General features: G+C 42.4%; 1 protein-coding gene across 1 annotated transcript in view; it reads right to left on the reverse strand.

Annotated features, from left to right (window-relative positions):
• The window catches only part of LOC145324693 (uncharacterized), a 48605-nt gene that overhangs the window by 9132 nt on the left and 23961 nt on the right, over window positions 1-15512 (reverse strand). Inside the window, exons 9-11 of the mRNA XM_080167286.1 lie at window positions 14568-14617; window positions 12149-12258; window positions 10848-10999 (exon numbers count right to left, since the gene is read on the reverse strand). Of these exons, the coding sequence (XP_080023412.1) occupies window positions 10848-10999; window positions 12149-12258; window positions 14568-14617 (312 nt within the window). The remainder of the gene's footprint in view (window positions 1-10847; window positions 11000-12148; window positions 12259-14567; window positions 14618-15512) is intronic.

Here is a 15512-nt window from a genome sequence, read left to right on the forward strand (position 1 = left end):
TCTCAAGCCCACAGCACAACAACAATACACCCCTTATTCCAAGGGAAGGGGAGGGGCCCCTCTCCATTGAAGGCAAATACAATCAGGGTGATATAATAGATAAGCCTAAGATTAAGAAGAAAAGGCCCTATTACACCAGCACACAGCTACCCCCCTCCCTCACAGGGGGAACGGACGGAGTTACCCCCGTCCCCTCACGCGCTTCCCCCTTCCTACCCACACTAGACTAAGTCCGTCTGTAGTGTGGAGCTAGCGCTCGGATACACAGAGCGCCATTCACGGGTAGCGCAACAGAGTGCGGAAAATATCATAAATCCAACGGACGAAGCGGACCAATGAGAGAGCGAGTTGAGGGGTGAGAGCGCGTTTTCCCCGTGTGCGCGGATTTGACGGCGCGAACGCGCGTTACAAGGACAGGAGATTCCACGCACACACACACACACACACACACTCACACCAGAGCGGAGCTACTCCATAGCATTTAACAGGGATATTTTTAGCAAATAAAGAATTGCAAGTTTCTTTCCTTCTAGCTCTAGTGTGATAAGGGAAAACCCAATCAGTTCCTGACAGCAGTTCAGACCCTCAACATCTATCTACCTCTACCAGCCTACCCTACAACCTCAACACCTAACTAGTGATAAGTACAGCTAAGTTATATCTTTGTAACTAAACTCCCAACCTAGTGATACAAACAGTGTTGGCTGTTAGGCTAGGAAGCCTTAAGTGACAAACCATTCAATTTTAGTACTGTATAACTTTGTGCCCGCCGTTTCACCGTTGACCCAATGGACCAGCATCAAGCCCCAGGAGGTGACCAAGCCCCAGGATGGCTCCAGGATGACCCTCAGCCGGCCCCAGCCGAGTACCGCAAGCTGATGCTGAGCAATCTGCCGGAGTTTAGAGGGCCGCCCAAGCAATCCTGGTCGGCACATATCCGCAGACTTGAGATGTCATGGGCGGCTTACCGCGTACCACCTCATGATTCCCTCAACCGCCGCAACGCCCTACTACTGTCACTGGTAGGGCAAGCGGCGGAAATGGCGTCCCATCTGTTTGGCGAGGCAGGCCAAGCCTTGACCTACGAACAGGTCAAGACCGAGTGTGAGTTGCTATTTCGCCCTGCTTTTGAATCCCAAACGCTTAAACAAGCGTTTAGGGATTACAAGCAACACTCGACAGAACCTATACAAGCGTACATATCAACTAAGTGTGCCTTGTATAGGGACGCCTACAACCATGAGGATCTTGAGTTGTTGGTGGACGAATTAAATCGTGGAATTCGTAACGCCAACGTAAAACGCCTCATGATGAACCATGAAATTACGAGTGTACCTGAGTACACTCGTAAGGCCATGTTCACCGTGACCATGGTTACTAAGCAGCTGAAGGAAGGTGTGTGCTTAGTGGACTCGACCGACGGGCTGACTGGATCTGCCTGCATCCAGTTGCCCCAATATGACGAGTCGGAGCCAATGGAGATTGGCTCCTTGGCTCCGGGTCTCCACCAGATGGGGAAGGTCGCTCCAGATGACAAGGTTCCAGGCCGCTGCTACCGCTGCCAGGGGAGAGGCCACCGAGCTCGAGACTGCCCAACGCCTGTGGAAGTTAGCCTAGAGGAGAGACGCACCCAGCCACGCCGTGACCGTTCTGCCAAGTGTGAGCATTGCCACTATGACGGTCACACGGCGGCCGATTGTAGAGCCGACTGGGCCCAGGTAGCCAGCCGCAGGCGCACCGCCGACAAGGGTGCCCCTCCAGGGAAGCCCAGCAGAGTGGCCCATATGGAAGGGAGCACGCCCCCAGCACCACCACAGCAAGCAGCCGCCCCCAGAGCTGCGGACCGAGCCGATGGGATGCCGCAGTTTGGGACTGTCCCAGCTAGAATCAACGTACTGGGCGGCGCGGCTGAACCCAACCGGGTTGGCCTAGGCTTCAGTCTTAACCATCTGGGGCCAGAGCTGATACAGCCCAACAACATAGCCGAGCCAGAGGTGCTGAGGCCCCAGCCTTTTAGCCTCAACATGATGGAACCTGCCCGACTGAGCCTACCCAGCAAGAGTGGAGGGGCGCTGCCCAGCGTCCCTGAGACGGTGTATGGGGAGGCCCTGGCAGCCGCTGAACGAGAGAGGCAGGAGGTGCTAGCCAGCACCTCTGCATCGATGTATGGGACGCCACCCGGCGTCGCCACCTGGGATGATGGGGGGGTGCTATCCAGCGCCTCCCACCTGGTGCCTGGGGCGACAACCGTCGCCGCCACCGAGATACCTGGATCCTGGAACGAGCCAGCCTCCAACCTGATGTCTGGGGCGACAACCGTCGCCGCCACCGAGAGACCTGAGTCCTGGAACGAGCCAGCGGTCCCAGAGGAAGGGGTGACACCCGTCACCCCCAGCCAGCCAGCGCCACCAGCCTGCAGGGAGAGCCCAGCTACATGCCAGCCAGCGCCACCAGCCTGCAGGGAGAGTCCAGCTACATGCCATCCAGAGCCCCCTGCCAGCCAAGGGAACCCAGCTGCTCAACATCAGGATAAGTTGAATTTGTTAAATGTGTTGTATCCAAAATATTGTAAACACCCAGCCTTGCCTGTGCCCCCTGCACCTGAGGCTGGGGAGATTGAAATTTGGGAAAATAAGGACTTGCCTGTGCCACATGCACCTGAGTTCCTAGGGCAGGGGAGGGCAGTGAGTAAGGGCGAGCCTGTGCCACATGCACTTCAGCCCCATGCCACTGGGCATGCCTTGGACAAGGGAAGGGAGCACTTAGGGCTAGGGGAGCCGACACCCAGGCAAGTGCCAGTCGCTTGCCAGTCTGTCATTGGGGAGGGTATCGGGGTGCCTCGGCCGCATACAGATAACGCTCAATGGAAATTTGTATCTAGCCAGGAGCAGCCCAGCCGTGTCCAGCCCCAAGAAGCAGCCGTGACCAGAGCTGAAGATCCCCAGCCGCGTGTACGAGGAAGATGGTTACCTGGAAGCCTCTCCCATTGGTGGATGGTCCTGTGGGGCCTCCTGCTGGCAGCCGTGTGGCCTACAACCAGCTACGTCCTGGTGGGGTGGGACTGTGCCAACCCCACCCATGTCACGTCTTACAATAAAGAAAAGATGTGTGACACGGAGCCCCTACACCAGGAGGTGCCCCTGGGCCATGAAGTACACGTCCTGCAGCAAGTCAAGGTGAGGGAAACCACTGGGTTCAGCTGTCAGCTCACCGTGTCCCAGTGGACATTCAGGTGTGGGGTATGGGGTCACCTCAAGGTGACCTCGGTCCCCACCCTCATGAGGCCAACCAAGATAGACCCAGAAGCGTGCCGAGACCTGGCCAGGAACCGAGTATACACGTTGCCAGGCAAGACCCAGCCACTGACGTTCCAGCTGAACCACCCCCTGTTCTTCACCATCGACATGGTGGGCGCCCTCGTCAACAGCCCCGAGGGGGTGGGTTGCGAGGGGGAGGACGTCCACTTTGAGGGCCAGCTATACCGCAACGAATTAGTGCTCCAGGAGCGGCGGCTGCTGGTCAAGGAGGAGACCTATGTGGTGGAGGATGGACGGGTGGAGTCCCAGTCTGACCACCTGACCCTAGAGTGTCCCCATTCTGAGCTGTCCTGCATCACTGGGGAAGCAACCTACGTGTGGGACCACCTGGGAAGAGATTGCCCCTTGAGGCTGATCCGCAGCCTCCAGCCCAGCCTGGTGAGGGATGCATATCTGGTTGACCATCAGGCCCAGTTTTTCATCAACATGACCAACCCCACCTCGATTGTGAACTGCGACTTCGAGGCCCATGCCACCAACCATCCGGCGTTGTTCGTGGCAGCTGACCCAGCCGCGGCTGCGCTGCCCAGAGTGTCGGCCAGGGATGTTGACGTTCCCCTTCAAGCACAGATCCATGCAGGTTATATTGGGTTTACCCTGGAAACGCGCATGAAAAGCACTGCAGCAGAAGAAGTAGCGGCCAACTGCTGGAAGCTCCAGCAACTAGATCCGGCCCACCCGGTGCGTGTCCAGGGGAGCACGTTCTCGGTACTGAGGGGAGACATCCTGCTGCAGCTGACCTGCCAAAGGCACAAGTATGTTGTCCGCGAACACAAGGAGTGTTGGGACAAAGTGCCAGTAGAGCCCACAGGTTTTGTAGACGCTGTGACACGGGTATACAGTGAGCACGCCACCAAGATTCCCTGCTCCTCCACCTACCCCCTGACTGTGCACGCGGAGGAAGGCTGGATAGAGTTAACCCCTGCTCCCAAGAAGAGGCCACCCCCGCTGGATACGCCTAAGCAGTTGTTGACAGAACCCTTAGATGACTTCAGTTCAGGTGGTTTGTATTTGCAGGCTGAGTTGAACGACTGGCAACAACTGCTGGCGTTCCCAGCATACAAGAGTGCCATGCTGACCGGCCTATCCTATGGCTCCTGCGTTCAGCAAGGCAGCTGTTCGGCCACAGGAGACCATGGGATAGTGTCCTACAACATTGACCGACTGGCGGAGGAAGGAGAGGCAGCCCTGGATGTCTGGGCAGGATTTAGACAAGCCATCCACGAGTGGGGAGATGGCGCAGCCATACTGTGCTTGCTGCTGTTGATCCTCAAACTGCTGGGGGACCTAACCATCATTTCTCTGGCAGCAGCACAGGGAGGAGTCCGGGCAGCCCTGAATGCGATATCACAAGTGTTCCTGAACCATCCAGCTTTATATAGGAAAGCGCTGGCTAGAGCCAGGCTCAACCATGCCAAGTCCCGGGACTTTTCAGTGGACTGGGATGCCATTCCCATCGGCAGGGAAGCAGCCGAGGAAATGGTGTCTATGAAATCAACTGACAGCGGGCATGACCGCCCAGGTAGGCCAGGACCGCCCTCTGGCAGACCCCGTGGCCCCTCAGGAGGACAGGCCGCTGCTCAGACAATCAACCTGGCAGCCAGTGCCCCAGCCGCTGCCAACAACAACCAGCAGGCCCCACTGCTGACCGTTCCAGCAACAACTGTGCCACCAGCAAACCTGATACCTGCCGGCGCTGACCAACGTATCCAACCCAAGTCAGCCTCGGCCTTCTATCCCACATTGGGAGCCCATCAACCCTAAGAAGATACTCACCACTAGGATTCCATTGAATCATTATCGTTTGTATATATTTTAGCCCTAAGGAGCGGGCCGAAGGCCTCAACCACTGTCGGAAGTCTGGTAGGGAAACCACCTCCCAGCCTTCCGAGGGGAGAGTTGTGGTATTCGGCAACCGTGAGCCATGTCTATGGCACCCCTGATCTGGGGTTCGGTGGAGGGTCAATGGCCCTCCCCCGAGTCCTGGGGAAGGGGTCTAGTGACCCCCTCCCTACGCTTAGAATTAATGATTGAATCTGTCATGTTTATTATGGTTAACTGTATTCTTAATTCTCCCCCACCCTTTCCAGGGATGGGGGAATCATTATTGCCCAAACTGACCATTGTATATGTATTATTTATGCTTTTATGTTATGATTATTTATTCCTATCCATGTAATTATTGTTTGTTGTATATAGCTTCAGTATCTCTTAACCCTTCAATAAAGTGACAACTGAAAATAGATGTTGATCATTATCTAGTGAAAGCTAGAGAAGCGTAGCTTCTCTATAGTAAGGTGTCCACGTCTGTCACACTGCCGTAATCTAATTGAACTCCGGTGTCTGCCATTTATCCTCGGCGGATACCACAAATGTACAATCATAAGATTAAAACAAGTTTTTTTAGCCGGTGCCTTCGGCACCTCGGGGCTAAAAAAAACTAGTTTTAATCTCATAATTGTACTTTCTATATCCGCGGAAAGCCGTTTATAATACGATGCGAGAAATAACTATTCTCTAATTCATTGGTTTCAAAACTTTAGGGACTTTAATTAAATCTTAATTTGTTGGTTAATACCAGCAGTGTTCAAACCTTGCAAACAATAATATTTTTGGGTATTTTTGTTTCTCATAATTGGGGATGTTCATCAATTTATCGTCCATCGTGTTATCTAGAGGGATAAGTCAACGGCCGGTAAATTGATGTACATCACAAATAATGCTACACAAAATTACCCTTTCTGTAGAATAAAATTAGTGGTTGAAACGTTTGGACGCTCATTTATTACACCAACCAATTAAACTCATTAGAAGACCGCAGAGTTGTTGTTGAGCCAACGAATAAGAAAACTTTAATATAAAACTTTGGGGACTAGTGTAATAAACACCAGCCCTATGTCCCCTCCCTCCCAGTTTAATCTTGACTTGGGTAACTGATAATGATAGATATTGGATTATATTGGTATTAAGGGCGGAAATGTTAACGCGATGGTGTTCCATCAAATCTGCAACTAGAAAAATCTACAATTTTTAACTAAAGGACTTTTAAAAATATCTGACTCGATTAGATTTTGCTTTCAATGGAAGCTTTAATGATGTTTTAGGCTATTTTCTAAAACACAACAAAAAAGAAACAGTTTGTGCTGTATTAATAATATGTGGCTATGTTTATTTAATTTTGTGGAATTGATAACACACTAATTTCTATAAATAAAGGTACTAAGAAAGAGAGGGAATGTCTGATTGAGCCAATAGGAGAATCGCATCGGAATTTACATTGGATCTCATTGGTTGAAATTATGTACACATTTTCCTACAAAGGCATGTTTTTTTTTCATTTCATACATACATAAAAGTCAGCTGTTAACAGTATATTTTCTTAGTAGAAAGCTTTGCGGAATCAGAATTAATTGCCCAAAAATTTCGTTTACAATTTGAAAGCTTGAAACAAAGTTGGATTCTTAAAAAAAGTTAGGCTGGCAACTCGCTGGTGAGGCAAAATTATTTTTGTGAAAAATCCTCCAAAATCGAATAAAAAAATTTACAAAAATGAAATAAAATCTTAAGAGGGTTATTAACATATGATTTTGTTTAATTTTTGTAGATTTTTAATGTGCTTTTGGATGATTTTTCACAAAAAAAATTTTGCCTCACTATTGAATAGCGAGTCTATCATTTTTTAAGAATCCACATCAGCTTGAGTCGAAAGTAAACAATACTTTTGTCTGCTAGAAATGTTCTCTCTTAGATTTGACGAAAAAAGGGTTCAGAATATTCTTCTACTCTTCTATTTCTATTTTTCTATATTTATTTATTTTTATACCAATTATTATACTTAAAGACAACAAATAGTAAAAGTAGGGTGGCTACTCTTGATTTTATTCAGTTCATTACGTCATGACCAAAAACCAAAGCCTGCAATAGCTAGATCAAGAACAGGATATTAAAATAAAAAATGCAAGAGTAATGTCTTGGCTGGTAAACAGTATTTTATGCACATTTGGAACTTTCAGTAAAGGTTAACCAATAAAAGGGTGATATATAGGGAAAATAAAGCAATATCTGATGTGTAAGCAATTGATACCTTTTTATTTAGCAAATATGAAATAATAGACATTTCTCGCATCGTATTATAAACAGCTTTCCGCAGATATAGAATGTACATAAAACCAGTTTTTTTTGTACATTATTATATTCGTAGAAAGCTGGATATAATACGATGCTAGACATAGTTTTTTCGTATGGATGAGAATCGGTTCCTATCCACCGGATTCGAATGAATACGAGAAATTAAACTTATGACTTTTCTCTTGCGTGTCCGTGGACAACAGCATAAAATCGTGGTAGAAATATACAATAAAGCTAAACACCTGTTCCGTTGGGGTGCTGTCACTTTTACCACTAGCAAAAGTACACTGTGTTTTTGACAAAAATTGGGTGTGTTTTTGTCAATTTCGTTTTTAGCTGTATTTTTGGCAATATTTTATCCACTGTCAAAATTACACTTTTCTGCTGTCAAGTTTACACCCATAAATTCAAGTATGCTGTCAAATTTTTTAAGTATTATTATTTTTTTAATAATTAGTATAAATCTGTTGTATTTCTTAATATTAAAGATTTAGGATTTAAGTTAGAATTTAGATTTAAACTATGTAATGAATAATCATATATAGACAAGTACATGTGTTGGGAGGGGGGGGGGGGTAGATATACCACACTTTTCTGGGATCTTGCTGAGTCAAGTATCAACTGTTGGGAATATCAAAGGATGACTCCATGCAAAATTTGAGCCGGATCCGGCCAAAACCGGCCGTGAATTTTATGAAAAACCGTTTTTTTCCGGTTTTTAGGGGATATCTGTAAATCGATTCAGCTGGAGCAAAACCGGTTAGAGGTACAAAAAATTTTACTTCACATGAAATTTAGCCAATGCAATTGCCTACAAAAATGTACTTCATCATCAACTTGATTAGACAACTCTTTCCCCTCCTAAATGTCCATTAAAACCTCGGAAACGGCAAAAATCGCCAAAAATCACGCATTCGGCGGCAAATAACGGCTAAACGGTCAGCCGGAGGCGAATGAAACATAAATAAAGAAATGTCTGCCTCAAAAAGTTGTTCAACATCAAAGAGATGCTTGAAGTCTCTAAAACGACTCCTTCCCCTCCTTTAAGGGGAAAAACTGAAAAAACGTGATTTTCAAAAGTATGCCCACTTCGTGGGTGTGGGGGGCACTGAACCCGTCACCCCAGGGTCACTAAATATAAAGTCTAGGCGGCCCACAATGCTGAATTTTCACCAAGTGAAAGTCTTGTGTCATTATCTCTTATGAGAAAAAAGTTATTAATTAATTAAAGTTTCAAATTGTGATTTTTTGATGGATTTCTTTGATGAAATGACAGGCTGGTCAATTTTTAGGCCATTTTTTGCGGTTTTTGGGCCGTCACGCCCAAACGGTTTGATATAATCTCACGGGACCTTTTGCCCAACCTAAGTCTGGTTATTTGTGAGGTCTAAGAAAAAAAAAATCCCGGATTGGATGAAGCACGACGTCGCTGCGTGCCGTCAAAAATCGCTGGTCGGCTCATTTTGCCCTCTCAAACCCTCACCTCGTGCCATTTTTCTGTGTAAAGATTATTATTATAATCTTTTGCGTAAGTCTGTTTTTTTTTCCTAGACCTCACAAATAACCAGACTTAGGTTGGGTAAAAGGTCCCGTGAGATTATCTCAAACCGTTTGGGCGTTACGGCCCAAAAACCGCAAAAAATGGCCTAAAAATTGACCGGCCTGTCATTTCATCAAAGAAATCCATCAAAAAATCACAATTTGAAACTTTAATTAATTAATAACTTTTTTCTCATAAGAGATAATGACACAAGACTTTCACTTGGTGAAAATTCAGCATTGTGGGCCGCCTAGACTTTATATTTAGTGACCCTGGGGTGACGGGTTCAGTGCCCCCCACACCCACGAAGTGGGCATACTTTTGAAAATCACGTTTTTTCAGTTTTTCCCCTTAAAGGAGGGGAAGGAGTCGTTTTAGAGACTTCAAGCATCTCTTTGATGTTGAACAACTTTTTGAGGCAGACATTTCTTTATTTATGTTTCATTCGCCTCCGGCTGACTGTTTAGCCGTTATTTGCCGCCGAAGGCGTGATTTTTGGCGATTTTTGCCGTTTCCGAGGTTTTAATGGACATTTAGGAGGGGAAAGAGTTGTTTAATCAAGTTGATGATGAAGTACATTTTTGTAGGCAATTGCATTGGCTAAATTTCATGTGAAGTAAATTTTTTTTGTACCTCTAACCGGTTTTGCTCCAGCTGAATCGATTTACAGATACCCCCTAAAAACCGGAAAAAACCGGTTTTTCATAAAATTCACGGCCGGTTTTGGCCGGATCCGGCTCATATTTTGCATGGAGTCATCCTTTGATATTCCCAACAGTTGATACTTGACTCAGCAAGATCCCAGAAAAGTGTGGTATATCTAGGGGGGGGGTACCACAGGCACCACCAAAAGTTTTGAGTGTACAAAAATCTTTATCTTCTCCCCCTCTGAAACCCCGCTCCGAACTATATTACAACTTTTCATCCCCCCTCAAAAAAAGCTTGGTTTCCTAGGTTTCTAGATAAAAAGGTACACAAAAACTGAATTTATTTTTAATTTTCCAAATTCTAACTAAAATATGTACTATATAATCCGTATTTCCAAAGATTTAGAAAATCTTAAAATTAGAATTAATTCCTTAAGTAGTAGGAGGAAATCTGATTTTAGGTAAATTATGTTAACAATGGAAGGATCAGAGATGGGTTTTTAAAAGATGAATGCCGCCTTTTTTTAATTCACAAAAATTAAACAGAGTATACAACTATTTATTTAATTATTTCGCTTTTGTTGGTACGGCCTTCATAGAAGAAAAACAAATTATCTTCAATCCATTTTTGTTGCATATTAATTAATGCATCTTTTTAGAGCTGTATTAGACATTATACAAATGGCTAAAATAATAATTTTAAAATTTTGAATTCTTAAGTTGTATACTCTGTTAAAATTCTTTCGTCTTCGTTCGATCAATCAATGTCTAAAAAATGTCGAAAAAACGCGGCATTCATCTTTCAAAAACCCATCTCAGCCTAGCACTATTACGTCCACTAGTAGCGAAACCGGTGAAGAATTTTGGTGTTGTCCCCCCCCCCCCCCCCCCCCCGAAAAAGCTATAAACCTTGCCAGGACCTATAAGAAGCATCACTGCAAAGGAGAACCATATCGGTCCAGCGATATCGTTAGGTACAAACAGACATCCTATTAATTTTATATAAGGACTAGCGAATGCGCCCCTATCACCTGGGTGCGCTGTATAAAAAGTGGCAGAAAGGGATTAGAAAAATAGCTAAAATCCATCCCAAGACTTAAAAATCCGAAAATAAAATAAATAAAAACCATCCAAAAAACAATCAGTTCAAAAGTTTTGAGATCTTAAGCTTGAGACAAATAAAAACCTTACTACTTTGTATAATAGGATTATTACCTAATATTAATAAGAACATAGACACAAGTGCAGAGGAGGAAGGTGATGGCCAGCAGGCATTTGTACTTCTTCCTGTGCGGGTCCTCCTGGATGGCCATTGTCCGGGTTTTTCCAGCGCTCATGGTCACTATCGTTGGCTTTCTTACAGGCGGCTGTAAAAAAAGTGTTTTAATTTTTTAGTGAATTTCCCAACAAAGAAGTGTCTGGTCACAAACGCTATTCTAAAAATGAAAATAGATTTCTTTAGTATACTCTTAGTATTATATAGCAGAGAGAGGGGGGGGGGAACAATGGATTGTTTATTACACTAGTCCCCAAAGTTTTATTATAATGTTTAATTATTCCTTGGCTTATCAGCTTTTGGGACTTCAGTGAATTTTTAGTTGTTCGATCATTAATCTGATTGTTCAAACTTTTCAACCACTAATTTTAATCAACAAATGGGTATTTTCATTATGGATTTACGTATATTAATTTATCGTCCATTATCTTATCTCTTTAAATCCCTGATTATATAGGCACTAAGACAACAATTCTTGGGATACTAATGTACAAGTTCCTACCTGTATAGCTTGTGTATGACTAGTCACAAGGTCTAGTATCAATACTGGGATATTCTGGAGATATTAATGTACAAGTTCCTACCTGTATAGCTTGTGTATGACTAGTTACAAGGTCTAGTATCAATACTGGGATATTCTGGAGATATTAATGTACAAGTTCCTACCTGTATAGCTTGTGTATGACTAGTCACAAGGTCTAGTATCAATACTGGGATATTCTGGGGATATTAATGTACAAGTTCCTACCTGTATAGCTTGTGTATGGCTGGTTACAAGGTCTAGTATCAATACTGGGATATTCTGGAGATATTAATGTACAAGTTCCTACCTGTATAGCTTGTGTATGACTAGTTACAAGGTCTAGTATCAATACTGGGATATTCTGGAGATATTAATGTACAAGTTCCTACCTGTATAGCTTGTGTATGACTAGTCACAAGGTCTAGTATCAATACTGGGATATTCTGGGGATATTAATGTACAAGTTCCTACCTGTATAGCTTGTGTATGACTAGTTACATGGTCTAGTATCAATACTGGGATATTCTGGAGATATTAATGTACAAGTTCCTACCTGTATAGCTTGTGTATGGCTGGTTACAAGGTCTAGTATCAATACTGGGATATTCTGGAGATATTAATGTACAAGTTCCTACCTGTATAGCTTGTGTATGACTAGTCACAAGGTCTAGTATCAATACTGGGATATTCTGGAGATATTAATGTACAAGTTCCTACCTGTATAGCTTGTGTATGGCTGGTTACAAGGTCAGGCCTGGTGCCAATACTTGGACACTCATGTGGAACTTTATATTCCTCTCCTGATGGTCCACATTCACATGCACTTCCTGCACATTAGGAAAATCAAAATTATTTTCTGTTTTTCGTAGCCACTATATAATCCACTTTTTTTACCGTCCGTCAGTCCCTAATATTATTGGAGAAATGTTATTTTCTCGGCTGCTATTTGAGAAAGACTGCAGTTTTTAATAGCGAAGCTGCTCTATAGGTAACTTTGGTTGACCGTCCGTCAGCTCGTAACATTGGAGAAATATTATTTTCTCAGCTGATAATTAGGATATAATGCTGATTTTTATGTAAAGATATCTTTTACCTAAGAGCATACACCTAACTTAATCTATCATTCTAGTGAAACTACTCTTTAATTTATTTTGTCTTGTCAGTTGTTTTGTCTCAAGTAAAGGAGGTCTAGCTTAAGACCCAAGTTAAATTCCTTATTATTCATAGAACAAGGATGACAACATCCATAAAAGCGAAGCACTGAAACGGTAGGACAAACGGACATTAACACTTGTATAGTGTCAGAACTGAATAATCAGAATATAAAAGTGTAAGAGTCGAAGCAAAATTGTAAGTAAATTTGTTTGAAAACTGGACTTTTTAGGACTTGATTATAGAGATGCTTCGCTTATAGCATTATACTTTGTTGGCCCAGGAATCAATATACCAAAAATCAGATCAAACGGATAATTAGATCACATAATAAATTTGTTGTCAAAAAAGTAGAAAAATCAACATGTTTAAAATGGACGTACATATAGTCATTCTGGTAATGATTGTAGAGTTGCTAAGCTTTATAAATCGTATTAAACTACTACAGGAATGACCATGCAAAGTTTAAAATCGAAAGGACAATTCTAACATGCCTAAATTAACGGGGGGGGGAAGCTATCTATCTCGGACGGACGGACGGACTTACGGACGGACCGACCCTAATTATAGAAAAGCTTCGCTTTGAAACAGGATAATTAATTTCTAAATTATGCTCTTATTATCAACATAGATATAATTCAGAAACCTTCATCAAAATCCCACGTTATAATTCTTTAAGGGAAAATGAGATTATCAATTTTCAGAATTCAAATCTTTGAGGAACACAGTAATAGTGTCTGACTGATTATGACGTAACAAAAAAAATTAGCCAATGAGAGGCCACTATAAATTTTAACATTGGTCAATAACGGCCTCTCATTGGCTAATTTTTTTTGTTACGTCATAATCAGTCAGACACTATTACTGTGTTCATCTTTGAGATTCTTTGGTTAACATGTGGATGGTTTAACCAATTAATTTGAAATTTTAGAAAGAAATCTAACGTTCAAAAAAAGTACAAAATATGAAATATGTTGTTTAGGGTTGGGCCTGATACTTTTTGGGCCGGATACCGGATATCCGGCTGATTTCTAATGCCGGATATCCGGGTCCGGCCAGATATCTGGCCAACGTTCGATATCCGGCAAATTACCGGATATCCGCGTCAAAAATCAGCCGGATATCATATAACCGGATAGTTTTAATATTCGGTATCCGGTCGGATATTGAAAATGACCGGATATCCGGCCCAACAATGGGGTGTCTACTGAAATAGATCTATATCTACTTCACATATATCTATATATATACTTTTTCCTAGCAACTCAATAACTCGAATTGCACGTCCGTCTGTCCGTCAGGCAGTCCGTATAGCTATTGGGAAAAAATGATTTTCTTGTCTGCTATTAAAGACAAACATCTGAAACTTTGACATGTGTGTCAAAGGATTTTTAAAGGATTGCAATTTCTTCGAGTTTTAAAATATTTTCTCTATTTCTTTTCTTTTTTATGACAACTAAAAATGTGCTTTATGACTCACTTTGACCGTCTCATTCAATGACTCTTTGTGCTTTGTGCTTTGCTACTTATGGATGTTGTCATCCTTGTTGGTTAGTTTCATTATTAATACTTCCCAAACAATAACTAAGCTATTTTGCTAATGATTAAAAAACTTTTAAAAAGATGAGCTGAATTTGAATTTCCGAATGTGTACACAGTTTCCTTGGTGTTTCTAAACATTTACTACTAGCTAAAAAATTCTAACTTCAAAAAAAATCAAAATTTAATGTATAAACAATTATACATTCAAATTTTAAATTTTTTTAAATGTTGATTTTTTTAACTAGTAGTAAATATTGAGATATGATGAGGAAACACCGAGAAAACTGTGTACACATTCGGAAATTCAAATTCAGCTCATCTTTTAAACTTTAGGAAATTAAACATACATAGTTGTGTTTGTGTTTGTATGAGAATATATTTTTATTTTTGGTTGAAAAATTTCACCAAAAAATAGCTGCAAATAAATTATTTTAAGACCTACCTTCTCCAAGGAATAATGTTGAGAATCTTTTAGCAGTTCTTGTCTGCGGTCTGTATATTGAAAATAAGCTTTAACAATTTTAGATAATCTTAACCCATTAGTGACGAACCGGCTTTTAACGCCCGGTTCCAGAAAATGCCGAAAAAAACGGTTTTCAGTTTCAGGATTGCATCATGCTCGCATGAGCCTACCCTTTACTGCGCTTTTTTAATTCCCCCAGAGAGAAGCGTTTCTATCTATTCGGTCGGCCACAATCTTTCATCGAAAATGGGTGAACCAAGAAAAACAAGGTGATTTAAAATACCCCTTCTAACTTTTTGGTTTATGAAGTAAAGTTAGTGATTTTTTTCGTGAAATTTAAAGTTTATTGGCAACTACATTCATTTGTGAAATCGTTTTATTCAAATTATTATTTTTTATACGATTTTTTTTATCTTTTAATTATGTTCTATATAACTCCGGTTCGGCGCGAGTAAAGATACCCGCTAGTTTTATTGCCCTGCTCGGCGCGAGAAAAGATACCCGGTTTTAACTTTTCAACCATTAGATATATTAGATATTTTTTATCATTTATTATTCTCTTCAAATGTAAAAATTTCTTTATTTCCCAATGATAAATATAATTGATAGATAGATAAATAAAAGGATCGATAGATAGATAGATAGACTGATATATAGGGATAAGACAATGGCCGATAAATCTATGTAGATTCCCAATGATAATCAACAATTTTTAGACAGATAAATAAAAGGATGGATGGACAGATAGATAGATATATCTTGGTTTAGACTTTATTACATAAATATTTTTAAGGGGTGGGGGGGGGATATGCAAATTTGATGGTTTTAGGCCATTTTTGTTATCTTGATATTACTGTATTATTCTATTCTTTTGTTTGTGATATTTTTTAAATACTGTAGGCCAAAGATATGTGATAAGTCTTT

The sequence above is a fragment of the Acartia tonsa genome, chromosome 7 (genome assembly GCF_053477335.1).
Source record: "Acartia tonsa isolate MP-2025a chromosome 7, ASM5347733v1, whole genome shotgun sequence".
Lineage (NCBI taxonomy): Eukaryota > Metazoa > Arthropoda > Copepoda > Calanoida > Acartiidae > Acartia > Acartia tonsa.